The sequence below is a fragment of the Heteronotia binoei genome, chromosome 16 (genome assembly GCF_032191835.1).
Source record: "Heteronotia binoei isolate CCM8104 ecotype False Entrance Well chromosome 16, APGP_CSIRO_Hbin_v1, whole genome shotgun sequence".
Classification (NCBI taxonomy): domain Eukaryota; kingdom Metazoa; phylum Chordata; class Lepidosauria; order Squamata; family Gekkonidae; genus Heteronotia; species Heteronotia binoei.
The window spans coordinates 59,181,342-59,198,783 of record NC_083238.1 but is presented as its reverse complement, the minus strand read 5'-3'; the positions used below and the strand labels follow the sequence as shown (position 1 = coordinate 59,198,783).

Here is a 17,442-nt window from a genome sequence, read left to right as displayed (position 1 = left end):
GAGGGGAGATGGAAGGCACAGAGCAGGGATGGCCAAACTTGCTTAACGTAAGAGCCACACAGAATAAACAGCAGAAGTTTGAGAGCTGCAGAATGTGAATGTCAGATGTTTGAGAGCTGGAAGGAAGGAAAATGGATGGGAAGGGGGAGAGAGATGTGGAAAGAAAGCAATTTTAACTTTAAATGCCTTCTCCAAGCTAGCTGATGGAACAATAGGGGCTTCAAGAACCATGCAACATGTGTGAAAGAGCCACAGTTTGGCCACCCCTGGTACAGACAGTGCCAAAAAAAAAAACCCTGAAGGGAAAGGAATATATTTGCAGAATAGCACCTATGAAAGTGGGTGCGATTAGAGGCATTTACAAAAAGGGAAAGGAAAGGAAATAAGCCAAATTAAGAAAGAGAAGGAACTGGGGGTAAACCTGGACACATAAGACATTGATCTACAAGGGACAAGAACATAAAGTTATAACTTTATTTTGCACATACCGTGGAGCCTGGGTTTCTCTTCCACTGAACTGAACGGTGAAGTCTTTGCAGCAGGAAGTGCTCTGTGCCTTTGAGTGATCACTGGAACGGGGTGGGGGGGCGGGCTTTGTAGATCAGATCTAGTTGTGGGCATCTATGGAGCACCATGCCCTGACCTAGATGGACCAGGCTAATCCGATCTCAGACACTAAGTCGGGTTCGCCTGGTTAGTACTTGAATGGGGGACCACTAGGGAAAACTGGGGTTGCTTTGCAGGTGATGGGAAACTTCCTCTATTTACCTCTTACCTTGAACTCCACCCCCTCCGGGGTCGCCATAAATCAAGTTGATGGCATTTTCCACCACCGCAGAGCATCGTAGATAGATCCCAGTAGGCAGCCGCGTTGGTCTGAAGCAACAGAACAAAGCAGTAGACAAGTGCACCTTTAAGACCAACTAAGTTTTATTCAGAATGTAAGCTTTCGTATGCTCTTAAGCAGACTTCATCGGACAAAATGGGAATGGCAAGCAGCAATTCTGAATATAAGTGGGCAGTGTGGAATCATGGGAATGTTTTTAGCAGATTAAAAGAATCACAACTAGGGATCTGTGTTTGTTAGTGAAGGACAAAGCAGGGTTGAAAAAACACTGGAGGGTGATAAAAAGCAGACTGCTGTCGTAGGTGCGGGTGTCATAAATCTAGGTAACATTCTGGCTTTGTTAGTTTAAATAGAGGACATGGTTTCTCAAGAGATTATAACATCCATATAGTTTGCCAAAGGATCGGTTGGTATATGCAATAAGACAAACAGCCAATATCCCCCATTTGAGTATGTCAATACGAAAAAGCAGAAACAAAAACCCCAAATATTCTGATACACTGTTCTAAAAGAGAAATAATATAACTTAGCCCTTAGAAAAACAGGGTGCATTAAATTATAGTGAAAGGTGGTTTAGTATATGTAATGAGACAAACATCCCTCATTTGAGCATGTCAACACAAAAATACATTATTATGACACACTGTTCTAAGAGAAATACATTGGAACACTGTGGATGCACAGCTATACTCAGTGAGAGCTGGTTTAGCATATGTAATGAGATAAAAAACCAATATCCCTGTTCAGTCCTAGGGAGGTGTTTGTTCCAAGTTTCATTATAATTTGTAATTCAGCAATTTCTCTCTCCATTCTGTTCTTGAAGTTCCTTTGCAGTAAAACAGCTACTTGAAGCTGGCTATGCTTGTAGCCGCCACCACCTCCTGTGGCAGTGAATTCCACGTGTTAATCACCCTTTGGGTGAAGAAGGACTTCCTTTTATCCATTCTAACCCTACTGCTCAGCAATTTCATTGAATGCCCACAAGTTCTTGTATTGTGAGAAAGGGAGAAAAGTACTTCTCTACTTTCTCCATCCCATGCACAATCTTGTAAACCTCTATCATGTCACCCCGCAGTCAACGTTTCTCCAAGCTAAAGAGCCCCAAGCGTTTTAACCTTTCTTCATAGGGAAAGTGTTCCAAACCTTTAATCATTCTAGTTGCCCTTTTCTGGACTTTTCCCAATGCTATAATATCCTTTTTGAGGGATGGTGACCAGAATTGTACACAGTATTCCAATTGAGACCGCACCATTGATTTATACAGGGGCATTATGATACTGGCTGATTTGTTTTCAATTCCCTTCCTAATAATTCCCAGCATGGCGTTGGCCTTTTTTATTGCAAACGCACACTGTCTCGACATTTTCAGTGAGTTATCTACCACGACCCCAAGATCTCTCTCTTGGTCAGTCTCTGCCAGTTCACACCCCATCAACTTGTATTTGCAGCTGGGATTCTTGGCCCCAATGTGCATTGCTTTGCACTTGGCCACATTGAACCTCACCTGCCACGTTGACGCCCACTCACCCAGGCTCAACAGATCCCTTTGGAGTACCTCACAGTCCTCTCTGGTTCTCATCACCCTGAACAGTTTCATGTCATCTGCAAACTTGGCCACTTCACTGCTCACTCTCAACTCCAAATCATTGATGAAGTGATAGAGAGAGGGGTTTGAATTTTGTTGTGACAAGCTAAACTAAACTAAAACGTAGTATGCCTGAATGCCATCCCAGGAATATTCCTTGTCCTGCATACATGGAAATAATGTCTAGCTATGGGTAGTCAATCAGTTTATGGGAATGCTCTCGCCAGGGCTTTTTTTTGTAGCAGGCCCTGTACTGAGAGCTCCTTTGCATATTAGGCCACACCCCTCTGATGTAGCCAATCCTCCAAGAGCTTACAGCAGGCCCTGTACTGAGAGCCCTGTAAGCTCTTGGAGGATTGGCTACATCAGGGGTGTGTGGCCTAATATGCAAAGGAGCTCCTGCTACAAAAAAAGCCCTCGCGCTCGCATGGACACTAGAGAGTGATGGCTATGAAGATAGGGTTGCCAGGTTTACCCGAAAGTGAAGGAGGGGGGAAGCTGCCAGCTTCAGGTTAGGAAACTCCTGGGGATTTGGGGGTGGAGTCTGTGGAAGGTAGGGACCTCAGTGGGGCACAATGCCACAGAGTCCCCTCTCCAAAGCAGCCATTTTCTCCAGGGGAACTGATCTCTGCAGTCTGGAGATGAGCTGTAATTCCAGGGGATCTCCACGTCCCACCTGGAGGCTGGCATCCCTAGAGACAATATGAAGGGTTTTGCCATTCTGACAGCTGACGCTGAGTGAATATTTCCCCCTCAATGAACGAGCAGCTTGCATGTGACACATATTTTGGAAGAATGTAAAAATGCGGATTCTGCAGAAAAGCGGGGGGGGGGGGGCATGGCTCATTGGTAGAGCATCTGCTTAGAATGTAGAAGGTCCCAGGTTCAATCCCCAACATCTCCAGTTTAGTGGATCTGGTGATTGATTGATAGACAGACAGACATTGGATTTATACCCCGCCCTTCACTCTGAATCTCAGAGTGGTTTATAGTCTTCTTTTTCTTCCTCCCCCCACAACAGACACCCTGGGAGGTCGTGGGGCTGAAAGAGCTCATCGAGAATTGCTCTTGAGAGAGCAGCTCTGTGAGAACTTGTGACTGACCCAAGGTCACAGCAGGTGCAAGTGGAGGAGTGGGGAATCAAACCCGGTTCTCCCAGATGAGTCCGTGCACTTCACCACTACACCAGACTGGCTCTCCGATGGAAGCACAGATCCCAGGAAGTTTGAACAGGTGCAGAGTGGCGGCGCTGGCACTCAGTGCCACACTGCCTGCTGCCACCACACGCTCATCGCCACAGGGGTGGGGGGCAACGGGGGGGCCTAGGTCACCAGAAACCCTGGCGCCAGCCCTGTTTCTGTCAGCTGTCACTTGCTGCAGGTAGCATTGGCGGACATTATGGTAAAAAAAAACTATTGCAGGGGTGTCCAATGGTAGCTCTCCAGATTTTTTCCCCCTACAACTCCCATCAGCCCCAGCCAGCATGGCCAATGGCTGGGGCTGATGGGAGTTGTAGGCAAAAAAAAATCTGAAGAGCTACCATTGGCCACCCCTGCGCTATTGAATTTCAAAGAAACATGCATGTCTCTCTTATCTGGTTCTTTTCTCCCCACTTCTAGTTTATTTGAAGAAGAGATCATGTCGTACGTGCCGCCGCATGCCTTACTCCATCCCAGTTATTGCCAGTCGCCACGAGGATCCCCCGTGTCCTCACCCCAGAACTCTCCAGGTAAGCCTCGCGGCCGTTTTTCTTCTGGGAATTAATTAAGTTATTAATCTAAGGCAGGGGTGTCAAATCAGGTCCCTGCCAGGACTCCTATCAGGCTCTCGAGCGACTGGCTCTACTCTGCTTCCTTCTCCCTCGCTCTTGCCTCCTTCTGCATCACAGCTTGCTTTGCCAGGCTCTCTCAATCGCATAGCAGAGTTACTGAGCCAAGCCTCTCTTCTTTCTGTTGGTTGAGGCTCTTTTCTGTCTCTGCTGCTTAATCTTAAATAGGTACACACATGGCCCAGCCTGACACAGCCGGGCCCAACAAAATTTCATTTATGTTAGATCCAGCCCTCATAACAAAGGAGTTGTGGCACCCCTGATCTAAGGTTTCCTTTACTTCTTGAGGAGAAACTCAGCAGTCATTGTTCTTCCCTAACCTTGTGTCCACCTGTGGAATAGAGCTTACCCCTCTCAAGGCAGAAGGCTTAGGTGGCTGCCAATAGAACGTCTGCACATTTTTCCTCATAGAAGCCCAAATTTCATTTCTTGAATGAATTGCCTTCATGGGCCCTGAAAATGGTTCCAAGCAATGGGATTTTGCACACAGGGAGATAAACCTGTTTTGCTTCACCAAATGGAGCAATGGCTGCAATAGTGACTGTCCCTGATTTAGGAAGATGGTCCCTGTGACGTTTTGCCCCATTGAAGTCTCTCCCCTCTCCCAAATCTCCTGAGTATTTCCCAACCTGTAGATGACAACCCTTCTGATGCTGGAGGAACACAACAGTGGAAGCAGCTGCTGAATTTTGATGTCTCTCAAAAAGGTTGAAAGAGAAGAGTGCAGAAATGGAACTCCATTGTTCTGAGAGCCAGTTTGGTGTAGTGGTTAAGTGTGTGGACTCTTTTCTGGGAGAACCGGGTTTGATTCCCCACTCCCCCAGTTGCACCTGCTGGAATGGCCTTGGTCAGCCATAGCTCTGGTAGAGGTGTCCTTGCAAGGGCAGCTGCTGTGAGAGCCCTCTCAGCTCCACCTACCTAACAGGGTGTCTGTTGTGGGGGGAGAAGATATAGGAGATTGTAAGCCCCTCTGTCCTTGCAAGGGCAGCTGCTGTGAGAGCCCTCTCAGCCCCACCCACCTCACAGGGGATTGTAAGCCACTCTGAGTCTTTGATTCAGAGAGAAGGGTGGGGTATAAATCTGCAATCTTCTTCTTCTTCTTCTTAAAGTCTGAAGGCTCATAAATTTTCAGACTAATACCTTCTTGCATTTGTCCTAAAGATCTGTATGTGTCAAAGTATTTTGCCACAAAGTTCAAAGTCAAGTGGGCTTTATCCTCTGCTAGGGAAGTCCCTTCTGCTAGTGAAGAGTTTCTTGAGGTAGAAGGGAGGCACCTTGGAATGGAAGAAGGTGAGTAGAGAGAGAGGCAGAATATAACCCAGGAGTTTCGAACACTGATCTTTTGGGCAGCTCTCTTTCCCTAATCGTAGAGCCCCATGGCGCAGAGCGTTAAAGCTCTGCTCATGACCTGAGTTCGATCCCCAGCGGAAGCTGGGTTTTCAGGTAGCCGGCTCGAGGTTGACTCAGCCTTCCATCCTTCCGAGGTTGGCAAAATGAGTCCCCAGCTTGCTGGGGGGGAAGTGTAGATGACTGGGGATGGCAATGGCAAACCACCCCGTAAAAAGTCTGCCATGAAAATGTTGTGAGAGCAACATCACCCCAGAGTCCGAAACGACTGGTGCTTGCACAGGGGACCTTTCCTTTCCTTTCCTTTCCTTTCCTTTCCTTTCCTTTCCTTTCCTTTCCTTTCCTTTCCTTTCCTTTCCTTTCCTTTCCTTTCCTTTCCTTTCCTTTCCTTTCCTTTCCTTTCATCAGACTGCTTTATGGTCCCATTTGGAGGGCCTGAATAGTGATTTAAATGCTTTTTTATCTGCCATAAATGCCACTCACAAATCTCAGTCTGGAACACTCCCAGTAACCTTTGCCACTCTGTTGTTGTTCTTAAGTCAGACATAATTGCTGTAATTGCCTGGAAGAATCTTGATTTGCAACACGAACTTGTCGTCTGCCAAGAGGACAATTTAATGTCAGTTTATGTAACGTGTGATAATAGGTTCCAGAAATCAGTTGCCAGGCTACATCTTTAAGTCAGGTCTTGAATAATAACAACAAAGGTGAAAAAAAGAAAATTGGAAGTGTATGTCAGTAATATCCAACCACATGTAAACAGAATGTTAGAGGACGTCTCTTAAACAACAAGCGGCCACATATTCTTGCTATTGTAATAAAGGTTAGTTAAGTGCAAGTACGAGATGTGGGAAAATGCAGTAGCTGCGTGCCTTGTATATCGCTGGGCAAGATCTATGTCAGACAGCCAAGCTTGCTTAACATAAGAGCCACATAGAATAAACATCAGATGTTTGAGAGCCACAAGACATAAATGTCAGATGTTTAAGGAAGAAGACTGCAGATTTATACCCCGCCCTTCTCTCTGAATCAGAGATTCAGAGCGGCTTACAATCTCCTCGATCTTCTCCCCCCACAACAGACACCCTGTGAGGAGGGTGGGGCTGAGAGGGCTCTTACAGCAGCTGCCCTTTCAAGGACAACTTCTACAAGAGCTATGGCTGACCCAAGGCCATTCCAGCAAGTGCAAGTGGAGGAATGGGGAATCAAACCCGGTTCTCACAGATAAGAGTCCGCACAATTAACCACTACACCAGACTGACTCTCCTAAGAGAGCTGGAAGTAAGGAAGGAAGATGGATGGGTGGGTGGGTGGGTGGATGGATGGATGGATGGATGGATGGATGGATGGGTAGGTAGGTAGGTAGGTGATGACAGACAGATGATAGGTAGGTAGGTAGGTAGGTAGGTAGATAGATAGATAGATAGATAGATAGATAGATAGATAGATAGATAGATAGATAGATAGATAGATAGATAGATAGATAGATAGATAGATAGATAGATGAGGAGAGGTGGAATGAAAGCAGCTTTAAATACGTTCCGCAAATGGGCCATAACATAACATAACAATTTTATTTATATCCCGCCCTCCCCGCCGGAGCAGGCCCAGGGCGGCTCACAACAAAATTTTTAAACAACTACATTAACAGTTTAATTAAAATTCTGATTAAAATCTAAAATTAATAACATAGTATAATATAATATGCTAGTGCTATTTTCCGATGGCAGGTCCCCTAGCAGCTTCCCTCTTAGTTAGTGAAGGCCAGTCGGAAGAGGATCGTCTTGCAGGCCCTGCAGAACTGTTCAAGGTCCCGCAGGGCCCGCATTTCCTCAGGGAGTTGGTTCCATAGGCGTGGAGCCATAGTGGAGAAGGCCCGGTCGCGGGTGCTTTGCAGCTTCACCTCTTTCGGCCAGTGGTGGGGGATTTGAGAGCCACACAATATGTGGGAAAGAGCCACCTTTTGGCCACCCCTGATCTACGTCTTTCCGTCTTACTGCTAGATAAATCAGTGGGGGCAGCAGTTGTGAGATCTAGGATGCCCTTTCCCACGTGGCTCCCGCCTGCTGGTGGTGGTGAGACTGTGGCACAGTTCCCGTGGCTTCTTCTACTTAGTGTTCATCAGTGCCGTTGCCCTGTATCTCAGTCGCATAGCCTGAGATCTTCCCAGCATGCCTTGCTGGTTTTCACACACTCTCCCAGTGTTTGAAAGATGGAGACAGTGATCAGTTAAGAGAGTTGAGAGTGGTTTGGAAGAGGGGGTGGCTGCTTGTGGGACATATCCACTCACACCATTATATTTGCCTCAGGCAAACTGGTTTGACAAGGTTTGGCGGCCATTTAGGAACCCGGTTGAGACAGAGGGACAGAAGAAATGGGCATACAACTGAGAGCAGACGTCAGGTCTCTCTTGAGTCTCTTTAAGCACTCTTGACATTAATTTCTAACTTCTGATTTGACTTCAGCCCCCCAGTCAGAGTGGGGTATCCCCCACCTCCTAGTCTTAAGAACATAAGAGAAGCCTTGTTGGATCAGGCCAATGGCCCATCCAGCCCAACACTCTGTGTCACACAGGAGCCAAAAAAGCCAAGTGCCATCAAGAGGTCCACCAGTGGGGCCAGGACACTAGAAGCTCTCCCACTGTGTCCCTCCAAGCACCAAGAACACAGAGCATCACTGCCCCTGTCATAAGAACGTAAGAGAAGCCATGTTGGATCAGGCCAATGGCCCATCCAGTCCAACACTCTGTGTCACACAGTGGCCAAAAAACCCAGGTGCCATCAGGAGGTCCATCAGTGGGGCCAGAACTCCAGAAGCCCTCCCACTGTTGCCCCCCAAGCACCAGGAATGCAGTGCATCAGTTGCCCGGGACAGAGAGTTCCAACAATACGCTGTGGCTCATAGCCACTGATGGACCTCTGCTCCATATGTTTATCCAATCCCCTCTTGAAGCTAGCTATGCTTGTAGCTGCCACCACCTCCTGGGGCAGTGAATTCCACATGTTAATCACCCTTTGGGTAAAGAAGTGCTTCCTTTTATCCGATCTAACCCAACTGCTCAGCAATTTCATGGAGTGTCTACGAGTTCTTGTACTGTGAGAAAGGGAGAAAAGTCCTTCTTCCTCTGCCTTCTCTGTCCCATGCATAATCTTGTAAACCTCTCTCATGTCATCCCTCAATCTTGTTGCCCTCCACCTCTCTGAGCAGCAGGGGGATTGAAAAATGTAGCACTGGCTGCAGCATCATGTAACTTCTGGCGGAGGGAAGTAACCAAGGGGATCTCTAGGAATCACCCCGAACTCTATGGTTTTACTGTAGTTTCTGGCCATTTGCAGAGCAACCTTGGTAACTCTTCTTACAGGAAGGGATGTGCTACCGTAGCCAGCATCATGTCCCTCCCCCACATCTCTCTCCCACAATTCTCCTGTCTCCTATTTCAGCTTTGATCCACCTTCTGCCTTCTCTATGTGTTCTTGCTGTTACGTTCCCATTTGCCTGTGCTCCAGGCCCATAGCCACGGCGGGGGGGCACAGCCCCTCCACCCAACCCCCCTTCCACCTGTGTGGCCCCTTCTTTCCCCACTGCTCTCCCTGCGGCCCGTTTTTGCTGCCATCGCCACTCTCCCCAGACCCTTCCCACCCTGTTCCTGCCTCCCCCCGGCCTCCCCGCAGCCCCGTTTTCGCCACCGCTGCTCTCCCCAGACTCCCAAGCTCTCCCCGCAGCCCTGTTTTTGCCATCACCGCTCTCCCCAGACTCTTCCCTGCCTCCCAAACTCTCCCCACAGCCCCGTTTTCGCCACCGCTGCTCTCCTCAGACTCTCCCCTGCCTCCCAAGCTCTCCCCGCAGCCCCGTTTTTGCCATCATCGCTCTCCCCAGACTCTTCCCTGCCTCCCAAACTCTCCCCACAGCCCCGTTTTTGCCACCGCTGCTCTCCCCAGGCTCTTCCCACCCCCAAGAGTGTGAGAGAGAGCTGCGGCTGGCGGCTGGCTGCTGGAAGAAGCAGCCAAGCTTCCATGAGCCCCCCACCCAAAAATATATGTCCTGGGCCCCCCACCCCAAAATTTCTGGCTACGGGGCTGCTGTGCTTAGACTAGAGTTTTCCTCCCTCCAAGACCTGTTTGGGGTTAGTGTGTCCCTCTTTAACCCAAACGAGAAATAAAGTTCCTTGTGCACATTTGGCTGCTGCCAGATCAGGTTCATGCCCTTGCATGCTTTCCTTTCCTTTCTGCTCCTTTCTCTCCACATCTCTCTCTCTCTCTAAATATTTGTCCTGACATTTGAGCTTTGCACGCACACCGTGTTATTAGCGCCCTTACAAAGGGACTTGTTAAGAGCAGAGGTATCAGTTTGGGATATGTAGCGATTTCAGCTCCTTGGGTTTGATAACCTATTTTGGAAGGGTGAGAAATGCAAGAGGCAGCACAGCGCACGGGCTGTGAAACGCAGGAAACAGGAAGATGGCTTGCAAAGTTAAAGTGTACTCTACATCTGTCTGAGGTTGCAACCCTTGAAGAAAGATAGAATTAAAATAGGAAGTGAGTATACTGTAGCTTCCTCTCAAGAAAGCGTCTGTGGTTCAGATACCTGCTTTGCTTACCCAGTTGCAGTAAGTGGATGCATATGGGGAAATGTGGCTTTTCGGCGGACAGATCTGTGAGACTCTCTGGTTCCAAGCAGTTAACTTTCCGCACCAAGAGTTTGGTTATGTGTCATACGTACAAGAAGCCAAAAGCAGATTGCTCCAGTAGCAATTAAATTCACATTTGGCTAGTACAGATTAAACTAGATGTGAATTTTCAAAACCAAGCATGCTATTTTCTGAGAGTGTCTCCAGACGCCTTGTGTGTTGCCTTCATATGTTTCCAATAACCTGCGCTCAAGGGTTGTAAAAGGTTCAGGTGATTACTTTTTTAAATGCCAAACGAAGCCCTCCCTCCCGCTTTCTGTCATCTGGATGTTTTCTAGCACATGAACGTTTAAAGCCACCCACAGATAATGGAAAGGGTGGACTGAAATCAATTGGGTGGTTCCTTTTAATTTTTCTTTAACCCTGTTCCTCAGTGGAACAGGCTTCCTCAGGAGGTGGTAGGCTCTCCTTCCTTGGAGGTTTTTAAACAGAGGCTAGATGGCCACCTGACAGAAGAAGAAGATGATATTGGATTTATATCCCGCCCTCCACTCCGAAGAGTCTCAGAGCGGCTCACAATCTCCTTTACCTTCTCCCCCCCCCCCAACAACAGGCACCCTGTGAGGTAGATGAAGATATTGGATTTATATCCTGCCCTCCACCCCGAAGAATCTCAGAGCAGATCACAATCTCCTTTCCCTTCCTCCCCCACAACAGACACCCTGTGAGGTGGGTGGGGCTGGAGAGGGCTCTCACAGCAGCTGCCCTTTCAAGGACAACCTCTGCCAGAGCTATGGCTGACCCAAGGCCATGCCAGCAGGTGCAAGTGGAGGAGTGGGGAATCAAACCCGGTTCTCCCAGATAAGAGAGCTATGGCTGACCCAAGGCCATTCCAGCAGGTGCAAGTGGAGGAGTGGGGAATCAAACCCGGCTCTCCCAGATAAGAGAGCAATGGCTGACCCAAGGCCATTCCAGCAGCTGCAAGTGGAGGAGTGGGGAATCAAACCCGGTTCTCCCAGATAAGAGCCCGCACACTTAACCACCACACCAGACTGGCTCTCCAACTGACAGCATGCTGATCCTGTGAATTTAGGGGGAGGAATTTGTGAGTTTCCTGCATTGTGCAGGGGGTTGGACTAGTTGACCCTGGAGGTCCCTTTCAACTCTATGATTCTGCCAATACTTTTCAACATTATAGACAAGAGTGCATATTGAAGAACTCTAAGCATGAAAGAACAGCCAAACAGCTCAGACTAGCTTGATCTCATTACGACTGGGAAGCTAAGCAGTGTTGGCCGTGGTTAGTACTTTGATGCGAGATGGCCAAGGAAGACAAGGGTTGCTGTGCAGAGGCAGGCAATGGCCAACCACCTCTGCACAGGTGTAGCTAATTGTGGTAAATGACCCTGAACGAACGCTTTTGTTTAAGGACTCACCCGGTCAGATAGTCCAGTCTTTGCACGAATCCCAGTAACCTGTTGTGTTTTAATGGCATAAACCAGTCATTTATTGAATGCATTTTAATGGTTTTGTAATGGTTTTGTAAGCTGAAGGCCACCCCTAGCAGTTGGCGTAGGCATTTTCAGTAACAAGGTATATAACCAGCATGCGCCAGGTTGACCTACTGGAAATTGTCCATGGTCCCACCTATCACTGTAGGCACAGTGAGACCCAGACTGGTGTAGTGATTATGTGTGCAGACTCTTACCTGGGAGAACCGGGTTTGATTCCCCACTCTTCCACTTGCACCTGCTGGAATGGCCTTGGGTCAGCCATAGCTCTCTTATCTGGGAGAACCGGGTTTGATTCCCCACTCCTTCACTTGCACCTGCTGGAATGGCCTTGGGTCAGCCATAGCTCTCTTATCTGGGAGAACCGGGTTTGATTCCCCACTCCTTCACTTGCACCTGCTGGAATGGCCTTGGGTCAGCCATAGCTCTCTTATCTGGGAGAACCGGGTTTGATTCCCCACTCCTTCACTTGCACCTGCTGGAATGGCCTTGGGTCAGCCAGAGCTCTCTTATCTGGGAGAACCGGGTTTGATTCCCCACTCCTCCACTTGCACCTGCTGGAATGGCCTTGGGTCAGCCAGAGCTCTCTTATCTGGGAGAACCGGGTTTGATTCACCATTCCTCCACTTGCACCTGCTGGAATGGCCTTGGGTCAGCCATAGCTCTCTTATCTGGGAGAACCGGGTTTGATTCCCCACTCCTCCACTTGCACCTGCTGGAATGGCCTTGGGTCAGCCAGAGCTCTCTTATCTGGGAGAACCGGGTTTGATTCACCATTCCTCCACTTGCACCTGCTGGAATGGCCTTGGGTCAGCCATAGCTCTCTTATCTGGGAGAATCGGGTTTGATTCCCCACTCCTCCACTTGCACCTGCTGGAATGGCCTTGGGTCAGCCAGAGCTCTCTTATCTGGGAGAACCGGGTTTGATTCACCATTCCTCCACTTGCAGCTGCTGGAATGGCCTTGGGTCAGCCATAGCTCTCTTATCTGGGAGAACCGGGTTTGATTCCCCACTCCTCCACTTGCACCTGCTGGAATGGCCTTGGGTCAGCCATAGCTCTCTTATCTGGGAGAACCGGGTTTGATTCCTCACTCCTCCACTTGCACCTGCTGGAATGGCCTTGGGTCAGCCATAGCTCTCATAGGAGTTGTCCTTGAAAGGAGCAGCTTCTATGAGAGCTCTCTCAGCCCCATCTACCTCACAGGGTGTCTATTGTTGGGGGGGAGGAGGTAAAGAGGATTGTGAGCTGCTCTGAAATGCTGAGATGGAGGGCGGGATATAAATCCAATATCATCCAATATTCAAAAGGTGGGGGCTCATCGGTCATTTGTCATAGCTTTCCAATCAGCATTACCGGTTGAGATGTCACAAAGTTTTCAGGTGTACATTTCCTATGTAAAAAAGGAAGGAGTGGAGGTAATAAAAAGTATTAATTCTGTCATAAATCTTTCAAGGGTGAATTCTCTATGCAGTTGGCTAGAACAGAATTAGCAGTTGATTTTTAAAGTCTGCAGGGAGGTGGAGGGGAGTGAAAGCATGTAAGGGGTAAAAAAAAGGTGTACAAAATCAGAAGAAAGTGAAGAAAAAGACAGGAAGAACAGGGCAGTGTTTCTCAATAGTCCTGTAGAACTCTTATCGCGGGGGAAATTATTTTTGACAGAATGGGAGAAAAATACTAAGGAATTTCGGTTCAGAGGTAAGCGAGCAGAAATCCTCTTTTGTTGATACGTGCTAACCCACATGGATCTCATTCACAGGGGATGGTTGTGGTGTTTGCTCTGAAGAGGGAAAGTTGTTGGGAAGGGGACCCACCTGTGGGCACCTCAGGAGTCATAGCACCGTTGCTGGACCCAGCCTCTGTTCACATAGAAAAGAACCCTCCTCCCAGTCTGATCCTGTGTGCTTTATTTTTTTTACTTTATATATAGTCTTTCTTTCTCACTGAGACTTCAAAGTGGATTACACAGCGTTGTGTTTTAACAATTTATTAATAACATATGGTTACAATATTTAATTATCTTTTTCTTATACTAACCCATATGATATTTCACCCCCCTCCCTCCAATATTGACTTCCCCGAAGTTATAAATTTGAATTTAATTCTAAAGGTACCACTAATCTATCAAAATATACTTTTGATTAATACTAAAAAATTGCCCAATGTCTTTTTACGTTCCACTCTTTCTCCATATATTCTTTGAATTTCTTCCACTCCTTAAAGAGGATTACACAGCGTTAAGTCAACAGAATAATTTACACGAGACCTCTAATAACAAGCAATTTTAAAAGACGAGGATTACAGCAATTCGAAACAGAGCAAAAACAATTACACGTGGTGTGTCAAACAGTGCAGAAATTGATATTACAAAGGTACAAAGCAATGCAATAAGAGCAGAATAATACACAGAGGAAACAGATGGTACATAATATACCTTGGTACTGGTCACAGTCCTGTTCATTTTATAAAGCTCCTTCCCGAACCACTCCATTATCCTTTAGCCCTATTACCTTTCTCAAAACCAGGGCCGGCCCTCCCGCTAGGCAAACTAGGCATTTGCCCAGGGAGCCAGGCTGAGGAGTAGGTGCCAAATCGGAATAGCCGCAGGCAAGTGCCCAAGTTTTGCCAGCACACAGTCTCTGTATCGCTCCCTGAGCGTCTTCCGCCTAGAGGATGCTCAGGGAGCGATACAAAGACTGCGCACCGCCAGGAGCCTTTCCCACCCTTCTCTGAGAGAGGGCAGGAGAGGGCTTCTGGCCAGTGCACAGTCTCTGTAGTGCCTAGAGGACAGTCAGGGAGTGCTACATGTGGGGACTGGGGGCAGGGGCTGGAGCACAGCGCCAAAGGTAAATAGAGGGGGAGGAGCGTGGCGCCAGGCAAATAGGGGAGGAGGCAGCCCGGGAGGTGGCGCCTGGGGTGCCGCGCATCCTAGGGCTGCCCCTGATCAAAACGCTCCCTGAACCATTCTGTTTTACGTAGCTGGCAGAAGGACAAAAGGGTGGAAGGTTTCCTGACTTCCTCAGAAAGGCCACTCCACAAACGGGAGCCGCAAGGGAAGAGATGTGCACCTGGGCAGTCACTGATCTTTTTTGCTTGTTGGGTGGCACCGTTAGAAGCCTTAAGTTAGTGATTTACAGTGGGGGGAAAAAGGTTGAATTTACAGTTTGAGGTTTCAGTAACTGGCAGAAGGCTCTCACACTTCTGTAATTGTGCAAACTGTGTAAGACAGTTCCTTGGAGAGGGCATTTTTGTAAAGCCTCTATAGAACAGGGCTGTATAGGGTTGTCAGCAGCTCCCTGTAAGCTGAGTTAGCATGAGCTAGCTCACAGATTTTTAACCTCCAGCTCACACATTTTTGTCTTAGCTCAGGAAAACTGACCCCAGAGCACACTGATTTATGAAGTAGCTCACAACTTAGTAGCTCACAAAGTAGAATTTTTGCTCACAAGACTCTGCAGCTTAGAGGGAATATTGGTTGTCAGGTCCCCCTCATTGCTCCAGCGGGACGGCGGGGGGGCGGGTTGGGGGGCTTTCTGGGACATCCTTGAGGTGACAGCATTACCCAGAAGTGACATCACCATATCAGGGACTGGTTTTGGGGCAAAACTCTATGGTAAAATTGAGTTCAAAACATAGAGTTTTGCCCTCAGACCAGAGTGCCATCTCCGACATGATGTCACATGGCCTAATTGCCTTGGGGAATGTCACAGACATTGCTTTTTGGGGACCATGATCTGTGTCACAGGACACGGTCCATTTTATTGATTCATTGTATGTTCTATCATACAACATTCTTACGTTCTATCATACAGCATTGTTTTCACTTTTTTTGTGATTCCGTTTTCTGCATTGTTTGTCATAACAACTTTGATACAGTTTTGCATTTTTTTAAAAATTTTGTAAGCGTAGTGCTATTGCATTGTTTATTAGACCTCTCATGCTACTTGATTACAATGTTCTGTAACCGTGTAATCAGGGGTGGAATTCTAGCAGCTCATTTGCATATTAGGCCACACCCCTGTGATGTAGCCAATCCTCCAAGAGCTTACAAGGTTCTTTTTTGTAAGCTTTTGGAGGATCGACTACATCAGTGGGGTGTGGCCTAATATGAAAAGGAGCTCCTGCTAGAATTCCACCCCTGCATGCAATCCACCTCGATTCTCAACGTGAAAATTGGTAAATAACTAATAAAGTATAAATAAACAAAGTAAATAAATAACAATGGGTCAGCCACCACTGTACTCATACCTCCCGCACCACCCAAATTTTCTGGCTATGGGCCTACACTGGTGGATCACTGTCTGTCTTCTGATTACCACCCCCCCCCCCCCATACACACACCTCACTGTGGTTTACTGTTTGTGCCCTTGGATCTATTGTGCAGTTTCCATTTTGCTTGGATTTCTGACTTCCTTGCAGGGACTCAGCGTGCCAACGCCCGTGCTCCAGCTCCTTATAAAAGAGATTTTGAAGCCAAGCTGAGGAATTTCTACCGGAAGCTGGAGACGAAAGGATACGGGCAAGGGCCCGGGAAATTAAAGTAAGTAGAAGCAATGAGTATTTCGTACAGATAAAACACAAAACTACAAACAACTTCTTCCCACCTCTGTAACGGAGCATAGAATCTAGGACAGACCGTTAGATTTGAGTCTAGTATCTCCTTAGAGACCAATTAGTTTTTTCAAGGTATGAAGTTTTGAGAGGCAAAACTGCCTTCATCAGATATCTGGCTTTACTCATTGTAAGAGCGGGTGGGAAGGCATTTTCCTTGTGATGATCCTTTCTCTACAAGACCTCATCAGAAGCCAGGGAAAGCACTGTTCGAACTAACGAAGTATTATATAGAGTCATAGAGTTGGAAGAGACCTCCAGGGTCATCTAGTCCAACCCCTTGCACAATGCAAGAAATTCACAAATACCTCCCCCCTAAGTTCACAGGATCAGCATTGCTGTCAGATGGCTGTCTAGCCTCTGTTTAAAAATCTCCAAGGAAGGAGAGCCCACCACCTCCCAAAGAGGAAGCCTGTTCCACTGAGGAACTGCTCTAACTGTCAGGAAGTTCTTCCTAATGTTGAGCCGGAAACGCTTTTGATTTAATTTCAGCCTGTTGGTTCTGGTCCTACCTTCAGGGGCCACAGAAAACAATTCCACACCATCCTCTATATGACACCCTTCTTAGAATCCTAGAATCATAGAGTTGGAAGGGACCTCCAGGGTCATCTAGTCCAACCCCCTGCACAATGTAGGAAACTCACAAACACCTTCCCCTAAATTCACAGGATCTTCGTTGCTGTCAGATGGCCATCTAGCCTCTGTTTAAAAACCTCCAAGGAAGGAGAGCCCACCACCTCCCAAGGAGGAAGCCTGTTCCACTGAGGAACCGCTCTAACAGCCAGGAAGTTCTTCCTAATGCTGAGCCAGAAACTCTTGATTTATTTTCAACCCACTGGTTCTGGTCCTACCTTCTGGAGCCACAGAAAACAATTCTGCAGCATCCTCTGTATGACAGCCCTTCAAGTACTTGAAGATGGTGATCATATCACCTCTCAACATTGTGAAATGGACATATTGCTGATGTCAGATGAAAGAGGAGACAATCTGTGGTCTGTGATAATTATTCCCCCCATGCTGTCTAAATGTTACAGGGAAAAATAAATATTAAGCCACTGATTGTGACTTGTGTGTCAATTTCTCTCCC

The 17,442-nt window shown here is 47.6% G+C and overlaps 1 protein-coding gene across 1 annotated transcript in view; it reads left to right on the top strand.

Moving 5' to 3' along the window:
• HECW2 (HECT, C2 and WW domain containing E3 ubiquitin protein ligase 2) overlaps positions 1 to 17,442 on the top strand; it is a 300,474-nt gene that overhangs the window by 245,322 nt on the left and 37,710 nt on the right. The window contains exons 19-20 of the mRNA XM_060256888.1: positions 4,052 to 4,161; positions 16,164 to 16,284. Of these exons, the coding sequence (XP_060112871.1) occupies positions 4,052 to 4,161; positions 16,164 to 16,284 (231 nt within the window). The remainder of the gene's footprint in view (positions 1 to 4,051; positions 4,162 to 16,163; positions 16,285 to 17,442) is intronic.